The 21,211-nt window shown below is 38.6% G+C and overlaps 1 protein-coding gene across 2 annotated transcripts in view; it reads right to left on the bottom strand.

The window, feature by feature from the left end:
* Positions 1 to 2,723: 2,723 nt before the first annotated feature.
* LOC101800212 (ectonucleotide pyrophosphatase/phosphodiesterase family member 1) overlaps positions 2,724 to 21,211 on the bottom strand; it is a 55,909-nt gene continuing 37,421 nt past the window's right edge. For both annotated transcript variants that reach the window (XM_038176886.2, XM_038176887.2), the window contains 10 exons: positions 20,850 to 20,919; positions 17,950 to 18,037; positions 14,735 to 14,910; positions 14,134 to 14,185; positions 11,152 to 11,306; positions 9,005 to 9,140; positions 7,263 to 7,343; positions 6,407 to 6,539; positions 5,513 to 5,669; positions 2,724 to 4,653 (listed from right to left, as the gene is read on the bottom strand). In XM_038176886.2, coding sequence (XP_038032814.1) covers positions 4,486 to 4,653; positions 5,513 to 5,669; positions 6,407 to 6,539; positions 7,263 to 7,343; positions 9,005 to 9,140; positions 11,152 to 11,306; positions 14,134 to 14,185; positions 14,735 to 14,910; positions 17,950 to 18,037; positions 20,850 to 20,919 — 1,216 coding nt within the window. In that variant the 3' untranslated portion in view covers positions 2,724 to 4,485. The remainder of the gene's footprint in view (positions 4,654 to 5,512; positions 5,670 to 6,406; positions 6,540 to 7,262; positions 7,344 to 9,004; positions 9,141 to 11,151; positions 11,307 to 14,133; positions 14,186 to 14,734; positions 14,911 to 17,949; positions 18,038 to 20,849; positions 20,920 to 21,211) is intronic.

Below are 21,211 nucleotides of genomic sequence, written 5' to 3' on the forward strand. Positions count from 1 at the left end.
GAAAATGTATGCTAAACAAAACACATCTTTTCCCAGTTACCTCAGATCAGACCAGAAGAGGGGCAGCTACCTGAAAATGCATTTGCTGTTGCATAAAGTCAAATGTATCCATAAATGATCAGTAAACTTTGCACTCCCCTAAACATTTTTTATTTTCAATAGCAGAACCAAATGTACATAATTACTTTCTGCAGTGTAAAAAGGCCAATTACAGCTTTCATGTAGTTTCATCATTATGAGAGTTGAGTCAAAATTTTGTGGTAGAATAAGCCATTTCAAACAGCCAGCAGGTACAAGATTTCAAAGTGAATTTGGTATACTCGAGCAGTGCACTTTCTACAACCTGGAAGTTCAAAGCTTTGGTACAGATGCAGGATTGTGAAGCTTCCAGCATAGGGAGACAAGAAGAGACACAAATGATTTCTCTTTCAAACTCCAGAAAGAGGCTGGTGCTGGACTATATCTTTGCCCAGGTGCTGTGAACACAGAGCCTCACGTATGTTATGCACACAACCCAAGGGCAATTCCACTGACTCTTGATCGGGGGGCATTGGTCAGGGCTTTTGGGGTGACTCAGTTTTCCATCCCACTGCATTTGTTTTATTCAAGCAGAGAAACTAAAAATAAAATGGACTAAATCTGCAATAAAGGGCAACACAAATTTAACACATGTGGCCAAGGAGGAATATGATAATTTGCAACAGCATCCTTTAGAATCTGTAGCCAGGCTTCCATAATTATTGCAAGTTTGTCCATGGTCTCCATAGCAGCCTTTCCTGAGGCTGGAGGCCGGTGTGGTGACTCATAGCGGTTCAGTGAGGGACTTGGACTCTTTTCCAAGGGAGTCTGAGTCACAGGATACCGAACCTGGGCTGGTTTCCTGTAACGCAAAGGTTCCCAAAATATGGTAGATGTACCATTCATGATGCACAAGCCACCTCAGTGCGGTGCTCCCAGACAGCTGGACGTTGCCACAGGGTGTATGAGGGTAGGCCGGAGACGTTGCTGTTGCTGCTGCTACTGGTGATGGCAGAACCCAAACAAAACATTTGGAAATTTTTGCTTTAGTAAGTTGCTGGTCTCACATTCACTCTGTCCTTGAACTCCTCAAAAGGGTAAAAATGGCTTTCCACAGTACAGTGATAAAAGAGCTAGATATAGTCCTCACCACGCACCCTGGGATGGGTTCCTAGCCCTGTTATGGTGCTGCTGTGGGCACAGCATTACAGCAGCTGCAGGGTGACCCTGCCATAGGAGAAGCCCCTCATGATGCTGTTGCCCTTCAGCATCCTCTCTGGGGTGGTAGGATGGGCAACTAGTCCTGGCACAGAGGCCTCCTCAGCAAGAGCACTGAGTTTCACTGCAGATCTTGGAAGAAGTGAGGTGAAAAAATAGGCCTTTCCTCCCAGCTGAGTGCTCTAACCACAGAGCCACAGATTTAGGCTTTCTTTTTGTCTTCTGGCCTCCATGAAGCTCATTTTCCTGGAAAAGGGAAAGTGCCCTCCCATGCAACAGAGGAGCAGCTCCTCCCTGACTGCCAGGCCTGGTTTATAACCTTGTATTTAAAGGGATAATTATGTACGTCAAATCTCCTCAGCCTAGGGACAGCCAGATGCCCAGACCACCCACTCTCCAGCTGAGGCCAAGCACCCTGGCAGGTGCTGATGGCAAATGGCTCTTGTGCACTGGGTGGATGCAGCGGTTCCAGTGTGTGATGGATGTGTTGTAAGCACAGGTACCAGAACAGGCCTCTCTCAAATATAGGCAGCCAGATTTTGCCTCATTTTATTTTTAAAACACTTGGGACAGCCTGGGGTAAGTGAGAGCAAGAAATCTATCACATTAGTCAAGTGAATACCTCACAGTTACTGAGAGGGGAGCAGCCAGCTATATGAACCTGAAAACCTCTGAAGGCACAACTCCAAGGACATTTTGTCAGCAGCAAAACCATCCTGAGATGTCCTCTGCCCCCTTGCTCATTCCTGCCCCACCGTCCTAAAAAAATTGGTAAATAAACAAGTTATGGGAAAAAAATAAAAGTGTTTATTCACAACATTGAGATGACACAATTGCACATTTTTAAAAAGCAAAGATGAAGAAATAAAAGAAGCAAAACTATTTACACAAAGATGAAATCAAGATAGCTCTCTGCTCTGTCAAGTTGACTTGGAAATTTCTGGCAAGGCCACATCGCACACTCCTCTCAGCAACCACCCTGTCTTGATGACCACATCAGCTTTTACAGCCACTCTTCCATCCAAAATCTTCCCTAGGTCAAACCAGCAGTCAGCTGCTCCCTAAAGTCCATCCTGTTCCATCCTTACCCAGGAGCTAGGCTCACTATGCTGCCTCTCAATTGAAATTGGCATTGCTTCACTTTCTGAAGGTGTTAACATCCCTGACATTTGCATTCAGGAGATGATAGCAGTTCTACCAGATGTCAGAATATTTTGTCCCAAGAGGAAATTGGTTTATCTCCCAAATTTACTGATTCATTGGTGTATTTCATTGAGATTATCTTCTATTGGAGTTTTATTCCATGCCAATCTGAATCAAAACCAACCTTGATAAATGAGATTGATATGGAACTTCTCACCACCTCTTGCCTGAAATCAGGCATCAACAGTCAATAACTACTACAGCTGAGAAGAGTTACGGAGTGCTATATATGTGTACTAGCATTCAACTATTCAGTAGCATTTGGTACAAAAGAGGGTCAAGAATAGCATACATCATCCGATGTTTTTATTGGTCACAGGCAAAGTTACAAAGCAGTTACACTGAATAATGCTGTCACAGTCATGTCGTCATGTGAGGTTGCTACAACACATTTAAATTTCACACAGTGAAACTACTTTAGGAAAAAAAACAAACAAACATGCTTGTAACAGGTCAAGAAAATACACTTGGTTAAAGGAAAAAAACGGTCCCAGGACATCAGCCCACTCAAACTGAAGTTAATGGGAAAGCTTCTATTGACTTCAGCAGGCTTTGAATCCAGCTTCCACCATGCCCTGACCAAACTGTAAGGTCAAATGCCTCTCTCTGCTCAGTTGCAGACCCTTCAGACTTTTAAAATACTTGTGCGTGATGTATTTTCTTTCTTTTAAAAAGAGAAGAACATAAATGTGTAATTGACTACGCCAAACTTTATACATAACAGAGGCAATTTTGGCTCGTCAGTTTTAGAGAGAGTGGAAGAATTACAAAGACAAGAGCATGAGTACTAGAAAAGGAGGGAGTTTCTACACTCCTGAGTACCTGTAGCAGCTGTGTGTGACCTGAGAGCTTCCAAGAAAGCTCATGACATGCTTCTTCAGGATTTGCATCTAGCAGTGTCTGCATTCAAGACAGATAACTTATGTGAGCTGGAATGTGGATGATGTAGCACTAAAGAGACAGCTAAAAATGTAGCTAGGATCTGGCTGTTTGCTGACAATGGACAATGGAACTGCCTGTGGGCATTTACTGTAGTGACGAGAAGTAAAACCTGTGCCATTAAAGAAGATCATATTACCATTTTAAGGCAACAATCTTAGTGCAAAAATACCTTTTCTTGGAGGAAAAAAAAAAAAAAAAGAATTTCAAAACCACAACTGACATAATCATGCACCAAATCTAAAAAGGCATCTTTGCTTTGAGAAATAATCTATTTTACTTCAAATTAAACTTATATTTGATGAAAAATTATTTATGAGAGGTCAGGCATCTTTCTGGTTTTTTTTTTTTTTCTAATTTTTAGGTGACTTGATGCATCATATTTAAAATAATTCTGAGGACGCGTATACAACATGCAAAATATGCATCGAACTCTCCTTCAATGTTGGAGACACTAGAGGGCAGCAACACACCAAAACTTTGCTATCAAAACTTCACCTAGGAGCCAATTCCTTGCTGGGGAAGTCTCAAACGTCAGTCTTACTGCTAACCTCAGTATAGGTTCTTGCACCATAATGCTGCATTATTTTATGAGACCCAAGCAACACTCAGAATGTAATTCATGCTTCAAGGAAAACAGGAGTAGAAAGATGCTGCTGTTTGTATTTCAATGGTCAAGAACACAGTTATTTCCCCCAAAGTGTAAGATATTTGCTAATTATCTGTTTTTAAAGTAGGGTATTAATCATAACCAATACCTCATAAATTTCTCCTTCTCCAGTGCGTGTAAAAATATTTTTTTTGTTTGTGTCTCAGACTATGATGATCAAACGCCAATAACACTTAATAATGGGCATGGTTTACCACATTCAAGTGGGAATGACAGGAGCTGCCATCCCGTGTTATATACATAGTCCATCAGGAGTCCCTGAGATACAAATATGGCACCCACTCTCCTCCCTACTGGCATTTTGGTCAAGAGATCTCAGTAAATGTTCCAGCTTATTTAAAAAAAAAAAAAAAAAAAAAAAAAAAAGTTTTCATTAATTAAAAACAGTCTATTTACAAATCAGTTGTGAAATGGACAACAACATTCCATAGGAAAAATCAGACCTTTTCAAAAGTTGGTAAATATGTTTTTAACTGTAAAATCTCAGATACTGGCTGTTTTCTGTCTTGATAGAAGCTGAGTCCTGTAAGTAATTCTATATCTCTGACACGAGCTGTGTGAAACTTCATTCTCTCTTCAACCCACAAAGACTCAGACTTGCCATCCTATTGGGAAAGAGGAAGAAAAAAGTGTTTGTAAAATGTAATTTATTCATTGACTAAATGTATGTCAGGGAAATAAACAACATTTTAATGTTTTATAAAGGCAAAACGCAGTCACTGGTGGCAAAGTTCTAACATAGAAATCACTGGCTTCTACAAATAGTTAGAATCTTGCCTGAATTTAGTACATGCAGTTAACATCCTTAAGTACACATAGCTTGAATCTGCACCAGTCGAAAGCTGGTGATAGTAAGGAGTGCCATGTGAAGTCCAACATCTATCCACCATCTCTATCATAAAGCTGTTGCTGAGAACTGCATTTGACTTGGGGAGTGATTTGTGTAAATCTTCTCTGTAGGACGGGTCAGCACACTTCACATGCTTTGTTCTGGTTTATATGGAGAACAGCTATGTTTATTTCCATCACAATGCCAAGGCACCTGAACTAGAAGCAACCAATGCTGTTTAAGACTGTCTACATCTTCTCCTTTTGGATATGTATTTGATCTACAACTGAATCTTCTTTGTGGATGAAACCTTCTCCTAGAAGCTCTTCAGTCTTCTCAGATGTTATGACTAGATACTACTGCTACAGAAAGTTATGTGTTCATCACACTGATTCTCTCAACACATTCTCACTACTCCACTAGCTATAAGTTTTGGTCTTCAAACAGAAAATGCCTATTTTCAGCATATATACACATTTTAATATAATTCTGCTTACAACATTGTCTTCCCTCCTGGGATGATCATGATAGACCAGAGGGTTTTTACAGTCTTTAATTAGCTAATCACTGATATTCAAGCAAAACAAGTTCAAGCCTGGCTTCTGATGTGTATGGGGACTAAACAGACTACTTACTGCGCAGCTTTCACTGTTGTCTTCTCTGTGAGGCACAATGAAAGACAAGGCATCCAGAGACCCTTCACACTCCAGAGGAGTTTCAGAAGTATTTTTACAACTAGTCAGCACAATGAAGAAATGACTTGGAACAGGAACTTCTGAGTTACCACGGTGTCTGAAATGCGTAAGATCTTTCAGTAAATCTACCAAATCATAGTTGTACAAAGAACAACTGGCAATAATCAGCTATATTCTGGCATATTGATTTTACCAATCCATGTATTTAATCAAAAGAATGCTTAGTCCTGGAAGGAAAATTCATCTGTAATCAAAATTGACAGCATATTCCAGATTAATATTCCAGATATCAAGTTTGACTTGTAGGCTGATCCAAATAATGAGTTTGATGAGGTATAACAACTAAAAACTGATTTATCATAAAAAGGTGCAGGAATTTACCATCTGTTTGCTATCTTAAACCAATTTTGCTAGCTGGGACTAACTACTACATTTGTGCTGACAACTTAATAGTGTAACACTGCTAGATACATAGACTCAGGAATATCAACCACAATACTAGGGATAAGACGCCATTCATTCACTCCTAGAGGCAATGTCATAACTTTTCAGGCTAACAGACATTATTCCACATGCAACAGTTTCTCTTACACCTCACTGTCAGGTTTTAGGATGACACATTTCTAGCATGCATTTTCTATGTGCTTGCTGTTTACTTCTAAGCTTTACACAGCTCTGTCTGTTTAGAGCCATTTTACTGCCTCTCTCTGAACTGTCACAACCTGACAAGGGTCCATCTCAGCAAGACATCTTCCTTGCTAACAAGGATCATAATTACTTCATAACTTCTAATGGAGTAAAGAAGCAAAGGATTACAATGCAAAAGATTCTCACCTTTTCACCTTTTCTGGGGTATCATACAGTCCATCAAAGTCGTAATCAAACACAGGACCACTGACTACATTGACACCATTTCTGGCTGCAGCATATTCAGGCAGCAGGTATTGATGGAAGTAGTTCCATAACACTGAAACACAGCAATGGAAGTGGTAAGCATCATCTCCAAGGTAGGAGATGTTAATATAACTGTGAAGAATTTTCAGCAGAGTACAGACAGGCATGGTAAGCTAGGAAAATAGTAAATTATACAGGTGTTCACAGTTTTCAAAGGCTACATCTATCGTGCCTAGCATGTACACCCACATCTCTATTTCATGTGCCATATTCTTTTCACCAGGAATGTGCTTAACCTCCCTTAGCTGACTGCCTCGTGTCCACTCTCACCTAGAAAAGCCCAGGTCTTCATATCTTTTCTGCTAGAGATTTGATTATTTTCCTGTTTCCTTAGTGTTTGAGACCCTAAATTTCTGCCTGGAAAGTCTGAGATTAGGAGATGTTCCTAAAATAGAAGTGAATTTAACTCACATAACTATAAAACTGACATCTAGGTTCTCTAGAAGACACTGTATAAAACTTGTTTAGATAGGTAAGGAAACGCAAGCAGAAATATCAGGCATTAAATGGAGACATCTATACTACACTCCTGTGCAACTAGCCAGTTGATTGGGAATCACAAGCCCACAATGGTAGGTCTTTGTCCCACAAGTGACAGGCCTACTTTAAGGATATTTTCACCAAGTCCACAGTCTGGGGAGCTCTTATTTCACAGAGACAGCTGTATCAGTGACCTTTTGCATGATTTGGAAGCAAGCAAGATGTCAGTCTTGCATTCAAATGCACAAATATGTACCTTTAAATGCAGGATACATTGGCACAATGTTGCTGGTAAGCAAGGCATCATAGTGAGGTTTCTTTGCATCTGTCATCAAATCTGAAATCAAAAATGAATTAATTACTTGGATTTGTTACTTTAAAAGCTTTAAAACACAACTTTAAAGATTAATGTAATGATGCTAACATGGAGCTGACCTAACTTCACTTCTCAAAGTTGATGTGGGTCTCAGTGGTAACTTCAGTATACGCTGAAATTTCCAGTTCCAAAAATAAAATAATCTTAGCAGCAACGCTAATTGCACTTGTCACAGTGGACACATATTTTAATATTTTAAAATATCAGAACAGGTTTTTGAACTGAAGGGAAGGGTATAAAATTCACTCCATGAATGTCAGACCAACTTGTTCTGCCTACAGAATTGTACTGGGTCTGGCTGGGATGTTAACTTTCCCTGCAGCAGCCCATACAGTGCTGTGCTCTGCACTTGTAGCTGGAACAGCAGTGTTATCACACCAGTGTTGTGTCTGCTGCTGAGCAGTGCTGGAACAGCATCAGGACTCTCTCTAACCCTCCTAGGGGGTGGGCAAAAAAGTGAGAAAAGAAACATCACCAGGGAAGCTGACCTAAACCAACCAAATGGATATTCCATACCATATGATGTCATACTCAGCAATAAAAGGTGGAAACAGGAAGAAAAGGGGAGGAGTGGGCTCTCATTATGAAAACATCGGTCCTCCTCCTGAACACCAGCTACATGTGTTGAGGCCCTGCTTCAAGGACGTGGTCAAGCATTGCTCATTTGTGGGAAGTAGAGAGTAATTTATTTCTTCTGCACTTCTACATAGCCTTTATTTGTTTTGTTTGTTTGTTTGTTTTCCTTTTTCCCTTTCCCCCTTTCTTTTTTTTCCCCCTTTAGTTAATTTTTTTAATTAATAATAATCCTTCCTTAACAATAATTATTATTTTTTCCCCTTTAATTTAATTATCCTTATCTCAACCCGTGAGTTGTTCTTTACTTTACTTCTTCCCCTTCTTAGCTAAGGAGGGGGAGTGAGAGAGCTGCCTAGCAAGGTAAACCACAAGAATTTAGGCACAAAAATAGGAGCTCTGCTTGACTTTGCAAGTTACACTTGATGTGGATGTCAAAATAACCCACTACTCAATACTTTATGCAGTGAAATGGGTGTAGAATGCTTCCAGATCACATCAACAACAGTTTACATTCAACATAACCATTTGTAAACAGCCGAATATGTTTGTAATATGTTTTGAGAACCAGAGTTGAACTTTTCAGACCAAATATTGAATCCCTTTACTAAGGACCACATAGGGCATGCATTTCAAATATAAAATAAGCTTACCATGTCAGTTTTTCACTTAAGGACAAATGCCTCAATTTTATGTTGGGTAGTTCCAACTAATTCCTGTCACACAAAGTGAATTTGCAGTTTTTTAGTTTGCCAGACTTGACTCATGCTTTATATATTCCTTCCAGTTTCTTCCATGAGATGCCATGTTAGAAACCTGACAAGTTCAGAAGCTTTCAGGCATCAGTAAATGACCTTGGACAACCCACCAACGGCTGAAGCACCTGCAATGTTTTTCTTTCTCATATGCTAAAAAGAACTGCAATAATTCAGTAACCACTGCTTCAAACTCTGATTAATCAATCGGTAACATATATAAAAGAACATAGCTACTGCATTACAAATTATTTAAATCACATATACTGTAAACATTTAAAGCCATGTATTTACTTGAAGGAGAAAGGAATCCATAAGATAGCCGAGGATGATTGTTGTAAAACGAACATGTCTGGTTATGATTAAAAGGAATACGAACATCCTTGTGTAAACAGCTGGAGATATCTTCTGTAGCAGAAAGCCATTTGTCCTGTTGAACAAGAAGAAAGTATCACTGGTAAAATGGACTTGCAACAATCTCACATGGTGGGGGATTGAAGAACTCTAAATATGTAGCAACAGCTGCCTTCAGCAGTAGTGAAGAGACTTCAGATTCAACTGGTGTCCCTGTTTCATCAGTGAAAAACAAGCCCCCCCCCCATCTGCTACATATATTTTGTAAATAGATTGAACAGAACTGCAGATTTCTAGTTGACAGTAACTTTTTCCAAATGAAAAGTCAGAGGGCCCCATTAAAGATAACTTGATCTGGTGTGAATGTATTTGCCCATTCAGGCTAAGAATCAGAGGCAACCAGCTGTGCTATTAGTCATCTCTCCCCACATGGACACTTGCGACAGTAAATGTTTGCTTCAGGCCACCAAACTCTCAATAAATTGAAGAACAAGCCAACCTTGACAGAGCTTAGTTTGATTTACGTGTAGTAGACATTGGGCGTATGAGGCTCAGATAATTAAACCAAAAAGCATCTTCTACAGTCCTAATTCAAGAATGAATTGGCTTGTACATCTTTTCCAACTTGGAAAATCAGCCTGAAAAACTTTCCTTCTTGAGATCTGCATGTATATGTATATTTTAGCATAGGGCCCAGGACACCAAAGGCCAGATTTATCTCCACCAACACTTTTTTTTTCCCCCCAATCAGGATGATCTTCTGACGGAAAGATTGGATCAGGGCATGAATGGTTGTAGATAGTCCAAAGATTATCTTTTCAAAATGTTCCTATTAGCACCACTTAAAGACTTAAAGGATAGCCCTGCTAAACTGCTATAGTGGACCTATGTTGCCAAGCCATAGACTCACAGGGCCTCAGTACCAGTGGCAATGGTCTCCCCACTTCCTGGTGGATCTGCTCTCTCCACCAAGCAAAAACCACAGCTCATGCTGAGGAACAGGAAGGAATCAAAGCCAATCCTTACTAACATAGGAAAGTAAAGAGAAGATCATACAAAATGACTTTTTATATCTTATATGTATTAGGACTCAATACTGAGGCCATTTCTCTTTGATATCTTTATCGATGATCTGGATGAGGGGATCGAGTGCACCCTTAGTAAGTTTGCAGATGACACCCTGTTAGGTGTGTGTGTTGATCTGCTCGAGGGTAGGAAGGCACTGCAGGAGCATCTGTATAGGCTGTACTGATGGGCTGAGGTCAGCTGTATGAAGTTCAACAAGGCCAAGTGCTGGGTCCTGGGCTTAGGGCACAACAACCCCATGTAACACAACAGACAGGCTGGGGGAAGAGTGGCTGGAAAGCTGCCCGGCAAAAAGGGACCTAGGGGTATTGGTTGATAGTAGGCTGAATATGAGCCAGCAGTGTGCTCAGGTGGCCAAGGCCAACAGCATCCTGACTTGTATCAGAAATAGTGTGGCCAGGACTAGGGAAGCAATTGTCCCTCTGTACTCGGCTCTGGTGAGGCTGCACCTCAACTACTGTGATCAGTTTGGGGCCCCTCACTACAAGAAGGACAAATGAGGTGCTGGAGCATGTCTAAAGATGGACAAAAAAAGCTAGTGAAGGGTCTGGAGAGGGACCCGGGTTTGTTTAACCTAGAGAAAAGGGGGCTCAGGGGAGACCTTATTGTACTTTTTACAATTACATTAGAAGAGGCAGTAGCAAAGTGGGGAATCAGTCTCTTCTTCCAAGCAAGTGATAAGACAAGAGGAAAGGGTCTTAAGTTGCACCAGAGGAGATTTAGGTTGGATATCAGGAAAAATTTATTCACTGAAAGAGTTGTGAATTGTTGGAATAGGCTGCCTGGGTAGTTGAGTCACCATCCCTAGAATTCTTTAAAAAATGTGTAGATGTCATGCTTCATGACACGGTTTAAGGGTAGACTTGGCAGTGCTAGGTTAACTGTTGGATAAGATGATCTTTAGAGTCTCTTCCAACCTAAATGAGAGGTGTTCAGTAATAACTTATATTCAAGCTTTTTACTTTTTCAAAGTTGCTTCTAACCTTTATTCAGTTACTTACATCTTTGTTAATGGTATATGCATTCCACAAAGACATCCTGTAGTCCTTGCTGTATGCATTTACATAGCGGTAATGGTAAAGTAGGCAGTAATTATGTCTCTTCTGCAGAACTCTGGGCCGTCCATAGGGCAAAGTAAGTTTCTCTGTCTTCTTAACTAGAACAGAAGTAGTGCTTGTTATGTTTCAGTCAATACTGTTTTTTGAGAACCCTCCTCTCATACACCTACAGTTGCCCTAGTTTCTAACTACCAAACAGAGAAGTCACAGTAATGGAATAAAAGAAATTATTTTTTGTATCAAAGGTACAGTTTCTCTGATAACACAGTAAGTAAACTGGCAATGCCAGTATAAAGTAAAATACCAATATCCATAATTCAAACATACCAAATTCAGTTTTACAGTATAGTTAAAATATTTTGCCATTTAAAATAATAGATGAATCTAAGATGCAAATTTAAGTCTTAGTTGACTTTGTGTTTTGATATAAATATATAATGTGGGATCTGCTTTTAATTAACATTTATATAGGACACAAACCAACCGTCATGATTTCAAAACTGCTAAAGGGACTATTTTAGCATAACCCACAAAGTCATATTAAAAGCGACACTTAAAGGGCTGTGAAATATAGAGATCTAAATGAAATACTGGTTAGATCTTCAGATGCATGTGGACTTGCTTTATAATGACAACGATAGCCACAAAAGCTTTCTTCTCTCTCTCTCTCTCGTGGGCCACACCTCTTTAGAAAGTTTGTATATCTTAGTGATATGGTTTAGTGGCTTAGTGATATGGTTTAGTGGAGGACTTGTTAGTGTTAGGTCAGAGGTTGGACTCGATGATCTTGAGGTCTCTTCCAACCTAGAAATTCTGTGATTCTATGATATGGAAATAAATATCTCAAAGTGCTTTATGCAAGATATTGCACAAATCCTTGCCTAAGACACTGCCTGTTTATATTGATTGGCCAACCACCTCATCCAACAGAGTTAGCAACAGAATTACTTAGTCAATATAATTTATCTTAAAAAGAAAAAAAAAAGTAAATAAAAGTCATAAGAAACACATGCTCTTGCAATCATCTGCTGCTGTCAAAAGACGTCAGCAAAAACTTTCAGGTCCTTCCCCTCACTGCCTCCAAGATAGATTTAAATTTCATCAAAACATTGAAGACTATTTTGCTGACTGGAAATAAACAAAAAATAAGTTTTTCAAGTTTCTAGTTCTCTGATGTAAAATAAAAAACTAAGCAAAGCTAGACCGTTATGAAATTATCTTAAATAATAAAAATATTACTTTGCTGCTGAAAATTGAAGTATTTTCAATTGTTACAGGTCTGGGATTATAAGGAAGGGTATCAAAGCTTCAAAGGATATTTTCCGTTAAGTAGTTCACTGCCATCCACAAATCTCCAGCTTCAAGGCAATTGTTTTAAATGAGGAAAAAAAGTGTTCAATTAATGCCGCAGTTTCCTTTCTCACTGTAATTCCACATGACAAAGAATGTCAAGATTATGACATTTACTTCTCTGTCCAAGAAGAAAAAGGCAAACATTTTATTTTTTTTTTTCATAAAACTAAATATGCAATTAATACCTCATTGTTCTCACAAGCTGTCAAGTTACAGCGATCAAAGCCAGAATATGAAAAAGTAATTAATAAACTCTAAATAATCTTGAGGAGCACCTAGCTTGGCTACTAAATTTTCATTATCCGTGATAATGCCTTTTATAACTAATAAGTGCACAATTCTTAGAAGCAGATTACTGCTGTTAAAATAAGTGCTAACATAGGTCTCACTCATAATCCAAACCCAGATCCCACTGTTTCAGAAATGTAGATTGAGCACCTTAGGTTCATATCTTAACAAAATGGGACTAAAATGGATTATGTGCCTGGCATATTTCTTCAAAGCCAGATTCAGCAGGGCACTCAGGCTTCTACCTACACATTAACAGCTTGTTTTAGTGAAACTGCTTACCTGCTATGGGAAAAGCACATACTTCTGTATCTTACTAACTGAATGTCACTGTGTGCTCTCATGGGTGTTAAAATACTGAATGATTTTTAAAAGACTCTGGGACACATTTTAAAAAGATGCCCTGTTTTTAGTGGAAAAGACTCAAGAAAACTCTGCCCACTTTTTGTCAGGGCTAGCTACACAAGTCAACAGAAGACTTAAATTAGTCCTGAATAAGCAGCAACTATTGCTGTATGCCTGCCTGTAGCTGGCATACAAATCCAGTAGTTAATAGTGAAGTACAGTGAGGTGTCACCAAATACAGAGTTTATTTGCTTAAGAAACAGGGTTTAGCGAACAAACACATGGCAAAGGTCTCTATCAGTTTATTTCCCATTCTGACAACCTAATATCTTGATGTCACTTTTTAACGTATTAGTATCAAGGTATTAGTATATTCCGTTTCAACTTGATTTTCATTATTCACATATTGTCTTACTTGCTTCATGCTCAAACTAGTCTATTTTTTTTTATGAGTCATGAGCACATTTACCGCCTTGCAAACTGCAGCTCAAAAATGGCATGTGTGTGTCCATAGTTTTGAAACACAGCAGAATTACGACAAACAATGACTTAATCCTGTGTAACAACCAGATCACATGAACACTCCATGCTTCATTATGAGTGTGCTGGCATCATATTCTTGTTGGATACTTCCCTATACAACAGTTTTGCTTTACCTTCTGGAGTAATCATTACTTCAGTGCTGGAAAATTCAGATAATAATACATGTGCCATAGAGACACGTACAAGAATAAGCATTTATTTGAGAACAAATGGCTCAGCAGGACTTCATCTGAATCCCAAGTATATACACAACATAACTGTAACCCCAGAGTAGTTCAAAGAATTATTATCCCACATATTTAAGATTTGCTCAGAAGTTTAGACATTAAACATTTCATGTTGTTAATCATTCTTACATTTTTGTTATCATTCTATTCTACTAGCTAAAGTTCTTACCTTCTGTTTCAGTGAGATTTAAACGCTGTTGAAAATCCCTTACTGGTAAACCCTGTAAGTATAAAGCAAAAACACTGAGATTCTCCTATGTGTTCCACAAAGCAAATTATGAGCTACTACCACACTTAAAATAACAAACGTTAACACTTCTGTCTTGCAAGTTATCCCTGTAGAGAACTCACTGACATCTACAGGAAAGGAGCTATGGAGAATATTCAGAAATATGCTTTTGCCACAGGCAAATCAACAGCCCTGAAATACACAGCCCAAGGACACAACATAGTCACAGAAAAAAAGTTTCAACACAATTTAGTGAAGCAAGAACTGAATGTTTTCCCCATCAAAGCTTGCTTCTGCAGTGTTTTCCAGGTTCTTCATAGCAGAATGTGTCTTCACATAAGAAAACTGCAAAAATGAACGTGCAAATACAGGCTAGTGCCCACTAGCCCCAGGCAAGATTTCATTTTGATCTGAGACTAGATCAAAAAACAGATATAAAACACAAGCTGAAAAACTACAGGGTAAATAGATAATCCAGAGTCTCACTCTGAATACAACACAGACATCTGCCTTACCCAACTTCAACCATTTCAGCACATACCACTGTCCTGCAGGAACAGCCAAGGCTCACTGGAAAGTTTCTTTGTCCCACAACAGAGCATTCAGAAGGATGGATTGTTTCTTTGGGATGCTGAGGGATATAAACGGGATTCCTTAAAAGATGATTTAGCTGTCCATGGGTTCCATTGTTTGGGGCTGGTTTCAAATCAAGCAAGTCTACAAAATAATTCAAATAACAGGATGAAAAAAAAAAAAAAATAGACCGTAACACACTGCTGCTTGTATTGTGATCACAGTTATGGGTGATTAAAAGCATGGGGGAGTCAATTATCCTGCACTGCTTGCTATTCAGAACAACTGAAAGGGAAAGCAATGACCCCTTTAAAAGGAAGCACATATATTTTCATCTAGGGCTCAGGATATTATTAGTCTGCTTGCAAGGAGGGACAGAACAAGCACAAAAAATGACAGAGAGTTTACTTCTGAAAGAAAGTGAACTTGCAGCATCCAAACATGCAGTAGAAGACAGAATGGGAATCTCAAACACTTGAAGCCTGTGGCTACACATTTAAGTTTTGGGGCATAAGTCTGGGGGCTTTTTTTGTTGGTGGTGTTCTTCTGTTTGTTTTTTTTATTATCTGGAAATTAAGTACATACACTTCAGTTAAATATCACTAAAGTGTAAAACTGCAAAAGAACCAGCATAGAACATGGGTTCTGTTTAGCACTGAACTCTAAAATGTTAAGCTTCAAAATTCCAACCAAAGTAGACTCTAACCATAAAAATAATCTGCATTCCAAAACCACCTGTGCAGTTAAAGAAACTTAAGCAACTAAAAGCTGCCTAACACCAATGCTCAGAGATGCATCGGGCAATTCTGTAAAGCTGAAAAGACCAAGCCCTATTTCATGTTTAATCTTCACTAGGATTTGTAGATTTGTTGTTTCTCCATCTACTTCATACTAAATCTATGAAATAATGTTTCCAAAGTACAGCAGGTGATGAGACAGCCTTGCATCCAAAAGCTCGGTGGTTAGGTCACTCACTTAGAGTACAGGAGTTCAGAGTTCAACTTTCTTTTCTACATGTGGCAATTGAACACATTTCTCCCTGCAATGTGCCATTCATATTATGACCTCATTCCCTCCAGAATAAGCTGCTTCACTTTGGGAAGAATAAATCAAGCTTTCTATAGCAGTCCCTGCTCCAATGAACATCTCAAACAAAACAGTATATAAAAATAAATAAATAAATAAATAAGCCACACCACAGAATCAATCCTGGAACTCACATCCCCAGTTCAACAGCTAAATTACACTCTTATCTTCTTATCATTTTAACTGGAACATCCAGGAAATCACAATATCTGAGAAACCCCCAAGTCTAGCAGTTCGAACGCTTTGGAAAACGTGAGATCCTCATTCAGACAAGAGGATCAGTTGTACATATCTGGTGTTCATGATTTAAGCGCTGATGTGCTGCATAAATTGGAACCGTTTTCGCTTTCTCTAGCTGCCCTTTGAAGAAGGTGCACCTTAGGAACCCAAATGACAAGGGAAAGATGCCTTTCTGCCGTCCAGAACCACACCTAAAGCCCATAGCAAGGAGAAGGCTTAGGAAGTTGTCTCATTTCACAATTTTTCTACCTAAAAGTTAAGTTGCTGGCTTCTAACCCTTTCTGTACTGGACGGAAGAAATCTGTATCTCAGTGAATACACATTAGATGTCTCATCTGTCACTGAACTTGCTTGCATGAGATGCCAGTAAGGACCTTACCCCTCCCCTGAGGCATATACAGAAAGGAATGGGGAGTATAAGAAGGTTCAAGGAAATCAACCACTTCATAACATCAAAACATACAAGGGTATGTAATACACACTTCCTAATGGCCTCTGTTTCCTATTCCAGCAGAGAATTTAAACACATGGTTTAAATATGGTATACCTGAATATTGCCACTGATCTCAAGCATGTGCAGTGTTCCCGTTAAGTGCTTTCTGGATCAAACCCTTTGGCAACATATTGTCTTTCACAGAAGCAGGTGTTAGAACAAGCATGGATCCTGGCAAGAAAGAGAAGGAGGCAGGAGATAATGGAAAACAGGTGAAGACCTCAAGGGGAATAAATGAACTTTGAAAGCAGAAAAACTAGTGGTTGGCTTTGGGAGAAACCATGAAACACAGAATGAAGGACAACAGACACAAGAGAAGGCAATAACAGTCACATTGTATTTGAAAGGGGAAAAACAGGAGGGCAGCCAGGTCTGATTTTCTAGAATAAAACCCACTTCTCCGGTACACTGAAGACCAAAGAGGTGTAAGAAATGGGGAACCTGAGTACTGCAGCTATGCAAATGAAGAGACAGTGAGCTTTAGAGCAAGACTCTCAAGCCATGGAACTGCAAGCTAACAAGATAGTTGCAGACCATTAAAAGACAAAAAAAAAAAAAAAAAAAAAAAAAAAAAAAAAAAAAGTGCATTTGAAACAGCTGTGGTATTAGACAATGAGAATGAACAGGGAAACATCCAAATTGAAGTATTAAAAGATACAATACATAAATTGAACAAGTGACACAGACATGGGTGAATCAGGGAGACAGTTTGTTACATGACCTAAGAAAGTATGTCAATTTCAAAAAGAAAATCTCAAATTCAGTTAACTGAATTAAAAACATCTAAAATAATTAAAATTGAAAACATAGAAAAGGAAAACAACAAATAAGAACACACATGACAGAACTCACAAGAAATTGCTCAAGTGCATGAAAAATTGGATGGGGCAAGGGGGACATGACTCAGACTTCCTGGAAATGAGCTGCCTGGCAGCTGAATCCATATCCTCATAACCATTACTGTGATTGCTATTACTACACTGCCTGAATAAAGTCACCTGAGGGATTAATACTGAATTAAGCTTCTAATTAAATAGGAGAGAGAAAGGGAGGATGCCTTCTTGACAAGAGGGAGATTGTAAAGTAGGCAGTTTTAGTATTGGTGAGCCAGTGGCATGCACAGGGACTGGTGGAAAATAGAGATATAAGCAGCCTAACTTGCACAGCCTGAATAGTTCTCAGTCATTTAGAAGCTGAATCTTTCTCAGAAAAACAAACAGCTTTTAATTAATGAAAATCAGCATGAAATCTTAAGGACAGTTTTCTAATGACGTTTAAAAGTTCCTTACTAAAAGAAGATTTCTAACATCCAAAAGATACTACGTTTTTAATGAACAGAGGAGACCCCAATCAATTGTACTTACCACACATTAAATTATATACTTCAATGTTTTCAAATGGATCAACCTGAGTTTGAAACTTGAATCCTGGTCCAAAACCAATGAAGATAGCCTAAGGTTCACAGAGAAAAGTGGAATTCTCTCTTAGACAGGTTGAAACTGAATATATCTTCACACTCAGCATTTTCTTCCAAAACCTTATCTTTACTTTAGCAACATTGTATGGATCAAGTTAAAACATCCTTTTATTTAAAAAGTTTATTTTTCCTGTAAAATGCACGTAATCAGATATTTGAAAAGATATGGGAATAATTTTTAAAAATAGTAAAGGAGTAGTAGGAAAACCAAATCTGTCTCATTGCCTTTAAAAAGATGCCTCCATCCATTTATGAAGTTCTTTGCTTTCCTCTGCTTTTGAAGAAGTTAAGCTCATTCTCCTAAATGATTTAAGTGATTTAATGGAAATGTTGAGCCAAAATAAACGTTGCTATTCATGCCCTGTTGTGGTTTAAGCCAGCAGGCAGCTAAACACCATTAACTCTACTCTAGCCGAAACCAGGACATCTGTAGACAATTTGGAAACTTTTAATTTAAATCTGCAAAAACATCTGTTGGTATCATTGTTTGAAATAGATAAAGGAATGGTGATATCCTAGACTTCTATTTCTCATTGGCAGCTGTTTATTCTTTTTCTTGCACCACTTCCTGAGCTGTGCTGGCACAAGCAACTGTATAGCCATATGGTAAACCTGATCCAGAAACTCGGTCAGTTCAAAACATTTTTTTTTTTTCTGCTGGCTCTTTTTCATCTGGTTCAGTTCCCGGACCTACTTAGCTCTGCAGCCACGCAAAGCTTACGCTAGCATAGAGCAGGATTCACTGCAGGACTAAGAGCAAGGTAGCATAGGAAGCAAATGCTTAAATTCAACTGTTGTCAAGACAATTGTTTTTAAACTTACCCTGAGACATTCAGGTAGGGTTGTTTGTTTGTTTGTTTTTAAGTAAAGCAGCTTGTGCACATCTGCCATGTAAATACTGAATGAGCAATAGATGCTTTGCATACTGTAGATCTCAAAGCTCTTTGCAAACCATGCAATTGTCTCATTTCATAGCTGTGTGGCAAAAATAGAGGCTAAAAATTCTAACTTCTTTTTTAAGATGTTAGCATAATGCAAGCTGTTATTCTGCAATTGTTGCTACCAAAATCTGTGGCCTAACAATGTACTCAAGAGGCCTAATCACAACTAGATGAGGCAGGAATACGCTACCTCCTTTCCATTGACCTGGGCAATTACACAGAATGAAATCTATGCTGGTGTGATGTAAGCTACAAGAGGATGAAAAAGCCCAATTAGGGATGCTATAAACTGACAATCCCAAGTCTGGCAAGAAGTTTGACTTTATTGTCAAACCACTGAAGAAAATTTATGCAGTCAAACTGTAGCAGAGAGACTGCAGTAAGCAGTCATTTGGCATCACATGGCCCTGTTGGTTTAACCCAGGGTTAGGTATAGAAAAATCAACTTATTTTCTATTGTCAAATCAGGGAAGAAGAGTAAACCTGGAAGGATAAACTGATACACAATTAATACAGGTTTGATTAACAGTTAACAAAATAAGTTGATGTCAACACTAAATATTTATATTTATCTTAATGTAAAATAAGTCTTTTAAGAGTAAAATCTATGCTTTACAGGGACTAAATAAGTCTTTTTACAACACTGTTTAACTCACAACTGTTAGTAGATTTTATCCTGAAGATAACTTTTTTGAAATAGAGTATTGCCTTTCATTTTGTTGATAGAGAGCTCAGCTGAGAATAGGTTAAGTGACCTGCCCAAATCAGTTTGAGGCTGAGAATATGATTTAATGTTTCTCAAGTTTAATACCCTATATTTCCCTTACATTCCTTATTAAAGAGAAGATGTTAGAGACTCTGTCCTCAATTTAAACATGACTGACAAGCTAAACATCAGGGCTACCTCACAACAGTGTTACCTAGGCTATCATGAAACAATAGAATTATAGAGTTGGGAGACCACTTGGTCAACTTATGCAATAAACAGAATCAAAGAAATATATAATCATTTCTGCAAGATGTGTGTCTGAACAGTTCTTAGAGTATTCCTGTGGTGGGATCTCCATAGACTTACAGGTCAAACTATCCAACTCTATAATGATTTAAAAGGAGTTTTCTAATAATCAAATCCATTCTTCTTTACTGTCGTTTAAGACTGTTACTTCTGGTGGTAGTTACTGTGGAGAGTGGACTAGCCTCAGAGACCAGAAGAACTGACTGGCTAAGGGATGCTGGCAGCACCATGCTCTCCAGTGGTACGTGGTAGGAGGGAGGGAGACAATGGTAACCCCCCACCCTCTTCCTTTTATTATTTTTTTTAAACCATGAGGCCAATGAGACAATGCAAGGAGCTGCCCAGAGAGGTTGTGCATTCCCTATCCTTGGCAGTTTTCAGATGCAATTGCATGAAGTCCTGAGTAAGCTGACTCCGCTTTGAGTTGGAGATAGGACTAGAGACCTCATGAGGTCCCATCCAATTTGAAATCTCATGCTCTATGATTCCTATATTTAAGGATTTGGAAAGATAAGTTTTCTCTTTTCCTGCATTTAATGTTAAAACAATAAAACTTGGAACATCTTTATATTCTCACCAGCACAGTCAAATCTCTGAGGCAAGTCCTGTATTTTTGCCTGACACTTATACCAATAGAATCCCACCTTGTGTGGGTTACCCAGCACATCACAATAGTAATCAAAGAAATGTTTGATTTCTTTAATTGCAGATGGAATAGCACCATAGATCGTAAAATAATGATAATAATAATAATCCCAACACCTAGCAACCACAACATTCATAAACTGAAAGTGCTAAAAATAAGAGTTAACATAATTTTTCAAGTCTCACCTGCATACTGGGGAAACGATTATCAGAGCCATGGAAACCACCCATGCAACTTTTAATCTCAAACGGTTTCCTATTAAAAAAAAAAATCACAATTTATATAACTCAGACTTTACAAACCCTATCAGCTTAGAATACATTCCATGGTGTGTTGTTTACTTGTCTATTTAAAGATTTCAGAGGCTTATCCATAGGGAATAGAAAGTCTTCAAGCTCTGGAGAAGAATGCCTTTAAAATTAGAATGATAGTTTTCTCCATAAATCTTATTCCTCTGGAATTCTCAAGTGTCTATTTAAAGTCAACTATTAGAAGACTCATGAACAAAATATTTGTTTTCAGGGTAAGAGATTATCACTTCACTGGC

This window comes from Anas platyrhynchos, chromosome 3, assembly GCF_047663525.1.
Source record: "Anas platyrhynchos isolate ZD024472 breed Pekin duck chromosome 3, IASCAAS_PekinDuck_T2T, whole genome shotgun sequence".
Classification (NCBI taxonomy): Eukaryota; Metazoa; Chordata; class Aves; order Anseriformes; family Anatidae; genus Anas; species Anas platyrhynchos.